General features: G+C 48.9%; 2 gene segments (V, D, J or C); both read left to right on the top strand.

Annotated features, from left to right (window-relative positions):
- Positions 1-12704, top strand: part of LOC109496970 — a 927213-nt gene that overhangs the window by 238771 nt on the left and 675738 nt on the right.
- On the top strand, positions 6534-7205 carry LOC123381354. The segment is given in 2 exon segments: positions 6534-6682; positions 6796-7205. Coding segments are annotated over 2 exon segments (468 nt in total).

Here is a 12704-nt window from a genome sequence, read left to right as displayed (position 1 = left end):
AAATTATGAAAAAATATGAACTAAAGAAGTGGAATCATCTAAATTCTGAAGTTTTGTTAGATGTCCCTTGTGAAAACATCTGTACCTAACGTATTTCTGTGGAGTGCTTCTGTAATAACCTTTTCCATGTTTGTTATTGGAATTGGTCTATTCAGTCAATGTATTTCTAGGACAGCCAATTTTGTAACTTCTAAGAAACTATGTATTTAACGTATTCTTACTAAGATGTACCACTTACAAGTTCTTTTTATTCATTTTCATTTTTCCACGTGAGATTAACAGGATGCGCTGTGGGACAGCCCTGTGGTCCCTACATAGCTGGTCAGTGAGGACCAATCACTCAAAGGAGACCAGACCTTGAGGCTTTGTGGTGTCGCAGCAGGTGCTACCTCCCAGGGCTTCCCCGGGCAGGAGTTCCATCCCCATCCTCCCCAGTGTGTGGTGTGAGCTGAGCTCCAGCACCAGGGCTCAGGGAGGGGCTGGGCAGGCACTGGATGGACCTCATTTGCATGCACAGCCCCTCCTGTGGCAGAGGGTGGAGGAGAAAAGGAGGCCTGGGGCGGTTGAGCCCAGTGTGGGGAGCAGGGGTTGTGTCACCATGGCCTGGACGCTGCTCCTCCTCCTGCTCCTCCCTCACTGCCCAGGTAGGGACAGGCCTTGTGCTCACAGGGTGGTCTCCACATCACTCCTCCTCTGCTCAGAATCCTGAATTTTGGTTACCACTTCCAGCTGCATCCCCAAAGGGTATCTCCCTGGGAGATCCACAGGTATCTCCTAGCCTGTGCTGACCCAGCCGCTCTCCCTGTCTGCATCTCCCGGGAACAATTGCCAGACATCTGCACCTTGAGCAGTGGCTTCAGTGTTGGCAGCTATTACATACATTGGTTCCAGCAGAAGCCAGTGAGCCCTTCTCTATCTCCTGTACTACTACTCAGACTCAAATAAGCACCAGGGCCTTGGGATCCCCAGCTGCTTCTCTGGGTCCAAAGATGCCTTGGCCAATGCAGGGCTTCTGCTCCTCTCTGGGCCGCAGCCTGAGGACGAGGCTGACTCTTCCTGTGCTACAGCTCATGGCAGTGGGAGAAGCTTTGGCTACTCACAGTGACTCAGATGTGGAGAAAGCGAGTCAAAAACCCCTGGGTCCACAGACCTTGTGTCTGAGCCTCTGTTATTGGGAAGCTTCTGTGGAGGCTCCTGTGGGGGAGACACCTCTGTGCTGAGAGCTGTCCTTGAGGAGGAAGGACTGACACACAGATGATGCTCTTGCCTGAGACAGCACACATGTCCCAGGAGCCCATGCGAATCAGGGAATGGAGCCCAACTGCACATGCCCCTGGGTCTGGAGAAAAGTAACAAGAACAACTATTTTACGACCAAAATCTCTGTCTCTCCCTTTAGTTATATTTCCTTTGCTACTCACAGAATATTCACTTCACACACTCATGTTCATCAATTATACATTTTGTATCTGTTTTCCCATATCTAGAAATTCTGTGGGACACACGGTGAGTGTCCTACAATTTACCTGAATTTAAGGCTTAGTTTATCTGCACAGAGAGAGTGTCAGATCCACAGGTGAAGGGCTCGGCACCAGGAGGCTACTCCCCATTTTGATGCCAACAAGAACTAGTAGATTGCCGGCACCCTCTGTCCAACGTAGCTACACGTCGAAGGTTCCCACGACTCCCTCCTCAGGTCCATTAAGGCACCAGATCAGCTCACAGAACTCAGGGAGACACTGACTCCTTTGTCAGCTCATTAAAGATATGAAGGGGACAGGTGAACAAATAATGAAGAGACACCTAGTGTCACGTCTGGGAGCGTCTCGAGCACCAGAGGTTCAGTCCCCATGCGGTTGAGGTGCATCTGTTCTGAGAGTGGATGTGTTCGCCAAACCGGAAGCTCTTCAAACCCTGAACTTTGGCATTTTTATTGAGGGATCGGTAGACGTGATTGGACATTAACTGCACTGTCAGTCTTCCCTCCCTGTCTCAAGTATGAGGGGGTGAATATTCACAGGCTCTGATCAAGGCTTGGTCTTTCTGGGCACCAGCCCCATCCAGGAGCCATCCAGAAGCCCACCCAGAGTCATGTCATTACAATTAAGAAGCTTCTAGTGCTCTTGTCACTTAGGAAATGACAAGAATTTCAGAAACTCTGTGTCAGGATCCAGGGCGCAGAGACTCCTATATAGTTTCTAAGATCACACAGTAGTATTGTCTCAACTGGACAAGGTGAACTAGACAGTCATGTTCATCCACAAATCTCAGGCCAGAAACTGTGACTCTTGTGTTACTGATGACACATCCATACTCGATATGTTAATAAGCACCTTGGTCATAGACACAATTTTCTCTTTCACCCATCTGACAAAAAGTGAGTCACAACTTCTTCAGACTCACCTCACCCCCTCCCCCTCCCAACACAGGTTCCTCTTCTCCCTTCTGCTCCTGCCTCCCTCAGGCCTTTAGTCTCTCCTCACGGCTCTTCAGGTCTGAACCCATCTCTATGTTAGGATTTCAGAGAGAAGTAAAATCTTACAGTAATTTCCACTCTCTAGGGTTCATCTCTAGTGATGAGAAGTCGCAGAAAGTGGACTGGCAGGAAATCCGCTCAACATCTGATTCTTGCTCTCATCTCTGCTTGTAGTTTCCATGCTCACCAGCCTCAGTAAATCTCTGTAATATGACAACAATATTATTCTGTTTGTGACAAATGAAGGTTCATTCAGCCTTTGAGTATTTGCCCACAAAAGCCATTAGTACAATGACTTTTCCCCCTTGAAACTTACTGAGGTTCCACAAAAGGTAACTGTTGACCTAGCCAACAAAGAAGGCTTGGCTACATAGTTCCAGACATGACAATTTTTCTTGTTTTTGAGAATATTTGTTTCTGAGGCCATCAGGAGATTAATGCAACCACACACTTTTGTTCCAATCATTGAAGTCTCATGCATTAGCCTTTTTCCAAAATAAAAAAGGCACTCTTTCATGGTCACCGCCCTGGAGGCATCCAGGGGTCTTGGGGGCACAGTGGAGGGTGGCTGTGCTGTGAAGGGCAGGAGGAAGGGACTGTGTTGTCACCCCTGTCTTGTGCTTCCTGAGACCTGAACCCACAGATGTGGGATATGTATCTGTTGGGGTGAAAATGGACTAAAGACCCATCCCCAAGATCCAAATTCATGATTCAATGGAATTCCTATCAGAACTAATCTGCACCAAATTCCTCTTCCTTGTGTAAATTCCATCCTTGTGCAAGGGAAGTGACCTTCAAGACACTAGCCTTCTTTAGCTCCAAGCTCCAGAACACAGGAGGCTCTTTAAAGAGCCAGCCCCAGTGATGGATTTGCATGGAGAACCACACTCAAGGAGCAGAGAGAGGACATTAGAGGGTCAGGGGTACACTTGTCTACGTAGTTGGCTTCTGAGGAAAGACTTCCTGAGGATACATGGAGCATATTCTCTCTTTCTCTCTCTGTTTCTCTGTCTCTCTCCCTCTCTTTCTCTGTCTTACACAAACACAGACACACATGCAGATGGACACACACACACACACACACACACGCACACACACAACTCTCCTTTGAGTGTATAGTGTTCTAGAGTCTTCAGGTTCCCAGCTTCCCTTTGTCTCCAGAAATCATGGTCAACATGTACTCAACCAGTACTCCCAGAATCAGAATCCCAGGAGGCAGAATCCCCATCATCAGAAACACCAGCAACATCCAGTGTGACTGGGGTCCTGTCACAAGTGCAACCAGCACATGCTCTGAACACCTGCTCTCCTGGGACAAGGCTGATGCTGGAATCCAAAGGAGACTCTTTGTCCCCATGGGCAGCTCAGTCCCCAACAATCTCTGGGATCCAGCCAGCCCCCAAAGCTGATCTGTTGATTGATTCTGGGACAGCAGCTTCACTGATGCTCCCACGGAGCTCAAGGTACATGAGGACACGCGACAAAATCTGTGCATGCTCTCGGAACAGGGCTGTCACTGCCTCAGTCTTCCCAGTGACACCTGCAGCAATCTGGCCTTCTGTTGAAAATTCTTCTGTCCCAATCAAGGGCCACAGTGACAGTGACCTCACGGACACAGTTCCCCTTATTGCCATCTCTCCACCACTCACATATGGAACCTCTGACAGAAAGTTTTCAGCCCCGTTGGCCTCAGATGATAGAAGTTCATTCCTCTACTCATGGATGTCTGAATGAGCTTTTTTCTATCCTGAATATCCTGGACACAAAGAACAGAGATAGAGCTGTATTCACCCCAGAGACAAGTCTGACCCCAAATCGCTCTTTCCTGGAAGCTCTCTCAGTGTTTGGTAATTGCATTATAGAGATGGTTCTGGAATTCACAGAAATAGGCCCTCATGGGATTTCACTGAGCATTATGTCGGGCTCTCCTACTTGCAGAAAAGTTCCACCATGCTATACTCATGACAAAGAAAACATGATTTTCGAAACACTTTATTGACTCCTTCAACCTCCAACAAAGGGATTCCCTTCTCCATTGTTCCCACAATTTCTATTTATTTTTCTCTGCAATAAATACAGATCTGTGATTTGTAATAGATAAATACAATCTAGTGATTGTATCTGCATTTTCATAAGAACATTTCAATCAATTTCAAGAATGTTTCAATCTATGTTACTGAGAGAAATTTTGTATACAGAAGCACACACCCATTTATTTTATTATTATTATTATTATTTAATATGAAAATTATTGTCAGATTGGTGTCCATCAACACCCAGTACTCATTCCAACAGGTGCCCTCCTCAACACCCATCACCTATCCTCTCCTTCCTCCCAGCCTCCCATCAACCCTCAGTTTATTCTCAGTTTTGAAGAGTCTCTTATGGTTTGGCTCCCTCCCTCTCGAACTTCTTTTTTTCCTTCCCCTCCCCCATGGTCTTCTGTTACAATTCTCAGGATCCACATAAGAGTGAAAGCATATGATATCTGTCTTTGTCTGACTGACTTTACACTTTATGTATTTCATACATACACTAAAGTATTTCATACATACACTAAAGTATTTCACTTTACATAATACCCTCCAGTTCCATCCACATTGCTGCAAATGGCCAGATTTCATTCTTTCTCATTGTCACGTAGTATTCCATTGTATATATAAACCACATCTTCTTTATCCATTCAGCAGTTGGTGGACATTTAGGCTCTTTCCATATTTGGCTATTGTTGAAAGTGCTGCTATAAACATTGGGGTACAAGTGCCCCTATGCATCAGCACTCCTGTATCCCTTGGGTAAATTCCTAGCAGTGCTATTGCTGGGTCATAGGGTAGATATATTTTTAAGTTTTTGAGGAACCTCCCCACTGTTTTCCAGAGCAGCTGCACCAGTTTGCAACCCTCAGTGCAGGAGGGTTCCTGTTTCTCCACATCCTCTCCAGCATCTATAGTCTCCTGATTGGTTCATTTTAGCCACTCTGACTGGCATGAGGTGGTATCTCAGTGTGGTTTTGCTTTGTATTTCCCTGGTGAGGAGTGATTTTAAGCATCGTCCATGTGCCTGTTGGCCATCTGGATGTCTTCGTTAGAGAAGTGTCTGTTTATGTTTTCTGTCCATTTCTAAAGTGCACACTTGGCTAAGTGGTGACTAACACATAAACCGTGTCACTGGAACCCTGTCAGAGCACCTGCTGCGGTCACTCCTTCCCTCTTGGAACTTCCTGCAGGTTTGTCCTTGGGCTCTGGGTTCAGTGCCACACACAGGACCCCTGCAGACTTGTGTCTGTGTGCTGGGGGGACAGATCCTGGGAGGGAATCACTAACCACAGTGTGTGGAGAACTGTTGTTTCAAATAAGCAGACATAGTGACAGAGGTCAAAGATTTTTAGTGGACAGTGCCCCTAGGAATACACACAGTTGTTCCTTCCCACAGCACTGAGGACAGAAGGAGAGCTTCTGTTCAGGCTGTGGGAACCTCAGAGCAGGAGAGATCTGGAAACCAGGGAGGAAGAACATAATAGAAAAGAACACAGAATCTTACACAGAAGGGGCCATGTGTCCTTTGGTACTCGTCACAGCTCCGGACATGATTCTGATCTAAGTGGCGTTTTTGTAGAAATACCACCTCAGTCCTGACCCATGAAATATACAGGGAAACATGGCGTGGCTTTTCCGGAGGAGTCTGAGTAGAGCAGAAAGTCTGGTTTGAGGATATGGGAGGCTACCCAGGAGGATACCTGGCCTGGCCCTAGGAAAAGGGCAGTGGACAAAGCAACGGGGGACAGGAGCTCCTTTTATGGGCTCTGGTTACCATTTTGCACAATGATGTTTCTGAGTCTGGACACAAGGGGGCTCACAGGTCCCGTTTCTGAGGGTTCAGGGGTGATGAGACCTGAGACCTGCCACCTGCACTGCCTGTGCCTTCTGCTCGAGCCTCATAACTGTGACTTCTGCACAGCCTGGCCCCACACAGCCATTCCTCTGCCCACCCCCTGACATCCACAGGCAGAGGCACCTGACTCAGGTTCAGTGAGGGCTCAAAGAGCTGGGGAATCATTTGCATGGACAGGCCCTCCCTCTCTCAGTGGATAAAAAAGGGAGAGATTAGGGGAGGTCTGCTCAGCTGTGGGCACAGAAGACAGGACTGGTGATGGTCTCCACCATGTCCTGGTCTCCTGTCCTTCTTGCCCTCTTCACTCACTGCACAGGTGATTGGATGTGGGGACAGGCGAAGGGGCTCTGGGGGGACACGTGGGCCTTGCTTCCACCCTCTTGTGTCCAGACCCCTGCTTCACCCTGTTTGTATCTCTTCATTTTCCAGGGTCCTGGGCCCAGTCTGTACTGACTCAGCCATCCTCGGTGTCAGGCTCCTTGGGCCAGAGGGTCACCATCTCCTGCACTGGAAGCAGCTCCCACATCAGTAACAATTTTGTGAACTGGTACCAACAACTCCCAGGCACAACCCCCAAAACCATAATCCTTTGGGATGATAGCAGACCCTCGGGGGTCTCTGAACGATTCTCTGGCTCCAAGTCTGGCAGCACAGGCACCCTGACCATCACTGGGCTCCAGGCTGAGGACGAGGCTGATTATTACTGCTCAGCATGGGATGATAGTCTGAGAGCTCACACAGAGCTCCAGGCCCGTGGGGAAGTGAGACAAAAACCTGCTGTCCCCACACTGATGCGCTTTCCTTGTGCAGCCCCCACCTTCTGCCAGCTGCTTCCCTAAAATGGAGGTCTGAAATCCAAACCAGTGAACTTTCTCTTGAGTGTGTGTCCTTGTCCTCTCAATTCAGACACCAAACCCTGTCCTTGTAGGAGCACATTTTCTGTTTTTTGCAAACTGAGCAGAAATTCCTGGATGATGGGACAGGTTGCCCTGGGGACAGAGTCCTTGAGGATTGTGCCTGCCTGCTGGGGCTGCCGTAACATCATACCACCCACTGGGTGAGCAAATCAAAAGATATTTATTTTCTCACAGTTTTGGAGGCTAAATGTCCAAGTTCAAGGTGATGGCAAGTTCGATGTCCCCTGAGGTCTCTCTCCTTGGCTTGCAAGTGGTTACATTCGTCCTGGGTCCTCACGTGGCATTTCCACGTGTGCTCACCCATGCTGTGTACCTCTTCTATAAAGTCTATGAAGTCATAGTGTGGGTTTCCATATAGGAATCTACGGGGACACAGTTCAGTCCATATCAAAGCACCAGGACAGAACCAGCGACACAGAGCATAGCTGTGTCTGACTGAGGATAGTCAACCGTCCACATGCTCTACATGTGTGGCATTGAGAGAACCCTCACTACATGACCTATGTGGGCTCGGGGCTCAGATCGCAGTACAGAAATGACAGGGAGGGTCCCCATGCTCAGAGAGCTGACACCGCCTTGGGCAAGAAAGAGGACACATAAGCCAAATGTACTGTGTCTCACACTGACTTCCCACATGGGGAAAATGTGTCTGCAGTCCCAGGTAATGTCCACACAACATAACGTCTGGATGACAGAGACTGGCCCTTACGGACCCACTGGTAATAAACCCCAGCTTTCAGGATGACTGGATCAAACCATGCCACCCTCTGCCCTGACACCAGCATGGCAACCAGGGAAGGGTCACCTATTGCTTTGGGTAACACAGTGACTGTCTGGTGGGACCTGGACTCACTGACTAGCCATGTAGTTGGGAGATTTGGGGTCCAGGTAGAAGAAAATGATGGAAGCTTCGCCAAAGAAGTCCCAGCCACCTGTATCATCTTCCCTCCATCCTCCATGTTGTTCAGGTCGGAGCATGGACTATGGACAATCTGCACAGGGGACACAGGCCAGGGTCTTTATGTCTCATAAAACTACAGCTCATCCCCCAGACCATTCGGATGCCCCTGCACCAGATCAACTCCAGCCCAACACACCCTCAGAGGCATGAGGTTCTGACCTGAAATGCAAACAGTCCCATGAGAAGTAGAAAGCAGAACACATATTCCTACTATGATGGCCTCCTATTCCCTGAGGTTGTTAGAAGGTACAAAGTTTTCCAGAAACCTTAATGGTGACCATTTCTAGACAACCACGCACCTGAGACCTTTTCTTTTGCTCTCACTCTGTCGGGTGAGGAACAGACTCAGGGGCCAGTACTGGAACCACTCTTTTTTTTCCACACAGTCCATATGGGGCTGCTCCTGCTCTCAGGCTCCCTCAGTCACCTCTGTGTCATTGCTGAGTGTTTCCACCTCACAGGGTCCTGTTCACAGGGAGTCAGATCACTGTCTGCCTGATTCCAATGCCACTGTGACTCTGCCTCTGAAAGACACAAAGCTTACTATTAAGAGTCACAAATGAAGTCTCCTGGTTATCCCACACTTGGAACTCTCTTTGTCAGTGTCCCACCTGAATGTTCTTTCTCTATTCATTAATGTCATGTTACATCTCCAGGCCTAGGGTCTTTTCTTTTCCCAAATTCCACTCTTCCCCTTATCCCTCCTCCCCTTTCCACTAATCAGTTCATGAACCTATACCGTCATCTCCTGTCTGTCGCCACAAGAATGTGGGGTGCATTGCAGGAAAAACACAGGGTCATTAAAGAAGGGTTTACTTCCTAGGAATCACTCCAGGGTATAAGAGAAGTCATTCATTTTTTAAAGAATTTTTTAATGTTTATTTATTTATTGAGAGAGAGACAGAGAGCATGAACAAGGGAGGGGCAGAGAGAGGGAGACACAGAATCTGAAGCCGGTTCCAGGCTCTGAGCTGTCAGCACAGAGCCTGATGTGGGGCTCAAACTCATGAACCGTGAGAGTGTGACCTGAGCTAAAGCCGGACGCTTAACCAACTGAACCAGCCAGGAGCCCCAAGAAAAGTCATTCTGCCCTTAAAGATTTCAATCTCAACTGACTTTTGTCTCTCATAAATATACTGGTTTCTCCTGACGGTTTTGAGGGTGGATTCTCAGACTGTGGTGACCCAGGAGCTTTCACTGGCAGGGTCTCCAGGACGGATGGCCACACTTACCTGTGCCTTTCGCTCTGGATCAGTCTCTACCAGACAACCACCCACCCACTTGGGGCCCATGATGGCTTCTCCAGGTCCATCTCTAGGAACAAAGCCACCCTCACATCTCAGGGGCACAGCCTGAAGATGAGGCTGACTGTCACTGCATGCTGCATATGGATAGTGGCATCCCACAAGGATCTAAATCTATGGGATATTACAACCAGAACCTCCTCATGGGCTCAGACTGGCTCAGCCCTTAGAGGCAGGGGAGAAAATTATGGTGGGGGGAGTAGTCAACACCACCAAGGAAAAGAGGCTCCCTGGTTCCATACTTGTGTCCAGTGGTTCATGACCACGCGCCCCCATCCCCCTTGTGTCAGAGTGAGTCCATTTCCCAGTGTCACGCTACAAGATTGTGCTTCCTTCTTTCTTCTCTGCCTGTAGTGATGGAGAGGGCGTCCACCTCCCAAATGTATGAACCAGCAGTGAGTCTCTGAGACCTCATTGCTCCCTGTGACATACTTCTTATTCAAATAGCATTAACAGCCATGGTCTCATTTATTAATTTGATTACAGAGACCAAATTAATATTGAATATTTCTTCATCTGAAAAGACAAGAGCTGGATCCACAGCACATGCCAGATGCTTCTAGTCTGTGTGCAATGAAGATCGTGAAGGAGAGAAACAGGTGGGAAAGTTCGTGTGTTGTCTGAGCTACCCACACTTTTCACCTCTTCAGCTTTGGAGCATAATTTAATTTTCTGTGACAGGATATGCCTTTTTAATGGTGCAAAGTAAAAATTTCTCAAAACCTAATAGTCACACTATGGTAGAATAAAAAATTACTTACTCATTTGGGAAGGATTTTATATCTGAGAAAGCAATCAATGTATGTCAGGAACTTGGGTCACCCCAAGTGCATGGGTGTTTGAGGACTAACAGTGAGCAGGCTGTCTGAACTGACCCCAACATCATTTCTACCCAGAGCTGCAGTTTGACCAGTGGGCATAGGAGGTGATGTGGGCCTCCCTCGGGTCAGGACAGTGGGGTCCATCTGTTGTGTAATCCCCCAAATTTGCCAGGGTTGGGGCGTTGGGGTCCATGCGGGCCAGTGGGGTCTCAGCAGCTGTGTCCCCTCTGGCTGGGCAGAGCGTCCTGCTCTCAGGTCTGTGGAAGATCCCAGCAGCTGCTTTTTCCTTGGCACCTCTCATGGGACAAACTCTGAGACTCCCCCTCGGACTCGAGTCTATCTAAGAACTAAGCTCGGACTTCAGCTCATGCTCAGGATGGAGCAGATTGTCTAACAGGAAAAAGTTCATGTGAGCAGTGCTCCCCTTTCAGGCCACCGGAGAAGACAAAAGAGACCTGGTCACCCAGCCCCAGCTTGGATCTCAGGACAGCAGTGTCCCCATCACCTGGTCTGCTGCCCTCCTCATGCTGCCCTCTCACTGGTCACACAGGAACAAGCCTCAGAGACCTGAGCTTGGCCCTGCGACAATCAGGTGATGGGAAGGATTAGACAAGAACATGATTGTCAGGCAGGGATGCTGGTGTCGGATCACTGGGGAAGGAGCTGGAGTGGGAAGAAGAACCCGCACGCCTAGGTCTAAATCACGAAAGGAGACAAGGGAGGAAGGAGCAGGTAGGGAGTGTCTGGGACCAGAGGTCTGAGCATGTCAGCAGGGATGACGAAGGTCCTGGGGCCTGGGGACATTAGAGAAGTCTGCCTCCCCCAGGAAAGGCCTGGCTCAGAAACCTCTGAGCTCATGCTTGCCTGGAGCTGCCCAGGGGCAGTGGGTCTGTCAGTCACCTGGTGTCCTCCCTGCAGGGTCTCCTGGGGTGGGGGTCACCGAAGTCTGCACCTCCAGGGCCACCGCCACCGCCATTTGCTGTGTGCCATCCCCAGGACAGGGGCCGTGCCCTCCTCCTTCTGCGTCCTCTTCCATCTGGACCGCAATTAAGTCACAGCTAAGGTGTCTGAGGGCATTAGAGCCTTTGTCCCCTGCAGGTCCCTGCAGGCATGGAGACAACTGCCTCTGCCCCCAGCTGCATGCTGGGAGGGAATACTTTTTGGGAGATTCGCACCTCTTAACATTCGGCATTTCTCGGAACATAAAACAGTCCTCAAACTCTCTGTCCCCTTTGGACCATCTCCAGCATGTTTGTTTCCCCGGTTCCTTCTGCTCCAGTGACTGGGCCCTGTCCTTGACCCCATTATATTCCCACTGCCTGACACATGTGGACATTCCATGTAAATCTGTTTATAGAGTGAAGGAATAGGACACATGGGTGGCTCAGTTGGTTCAGCATCTGACTCTTGATTTTGGCTCAGGTCCTGATCCCAGGGTTGTGGGATTGAGCCCCACGTTGGGTTTTCACTGAGCATGGAGCCTGCTTAAGATTCTCTCCTCCCTCGGCCCCTCTCCCCCACTCCCATGTGCTCTCTGTCTCTAAAATAAAACACATTAGGGGCGCCTGGGTGGTTCAGCTGGTTGAGCGTCCAACTTCGGCTCAGGTCATGATCTCACGGTTTGTGAGTTCGAGCCCCGCATCGGGCTCTGTGCTGACAGCTCAGAGCCTGGAGCCTGTTTCGGATTCTCTGTCTCCCTCTCTCTCTGCCCCTAACCCACTCACATTCTGTCTCTGTCTCTCTCAAAAATAAATAAACATTGGGGCGCCTGGGTGGCGCAGTCGGTTAGGCGTCCAACTTCAGCCAGGTCACGATCTCGCGGTCCATGAGTTCGAGCCCCGCGTCGGGCTCTGGGCTGATGGCTCAGAGCCTGGAGCCTGTTTCCAATTCTGTGTCTCCCTCTCTCTCTGCCCCTCCCCCGTTCATGCTCTGTCTCTCTGTCCCAAAAATAAATAAACGTTGAAAAAAAAATTTAATAAAAAAAATAAAAAATAAATAAAATAAATAAATAAACATTAAAAAAAATAAAATAAAATAAAACACATTAAAAATGAATAAGTGAGTGAATGAAGGAATGAATGGATGGATGGATGGATGATGCAGACTAAGTCCTCAAGCAGGGAGTTAATATAATGCCCGCATCCTTCCTACAGGGAAGGAAAGGTGTCCCTCATCCCTGGTTGTCTGTGATGTTTCCACACCTCGTCACATGTCACACCATGGACGTCATATGACAAGTGACAACAGACCCATCACCTGCCCTCCACCTGCTCTCTCACCTGATGTCACCTGTGTCAGTCAAGGCATGCCTGTCTCTGTGGGTATCACCCTCACT

The sequence above is a fragment of the Felis catus genome, chromosome D3, assembly GCF_018350175.1.
Source record: "Felis catus isolate Fca126 chromosome D3, F.catus_Fca126_mat1.0, whole genome shotgun sequence".
NCBI classification, from domain to species: Eukaryota; Metazoa; Chordata; class Mammalia; order Carnivora; family Felidae; genus Felis; species Felis catus.
This window is presented reverse-complemented; position numbering and strand designations above follow the sequence as displayed.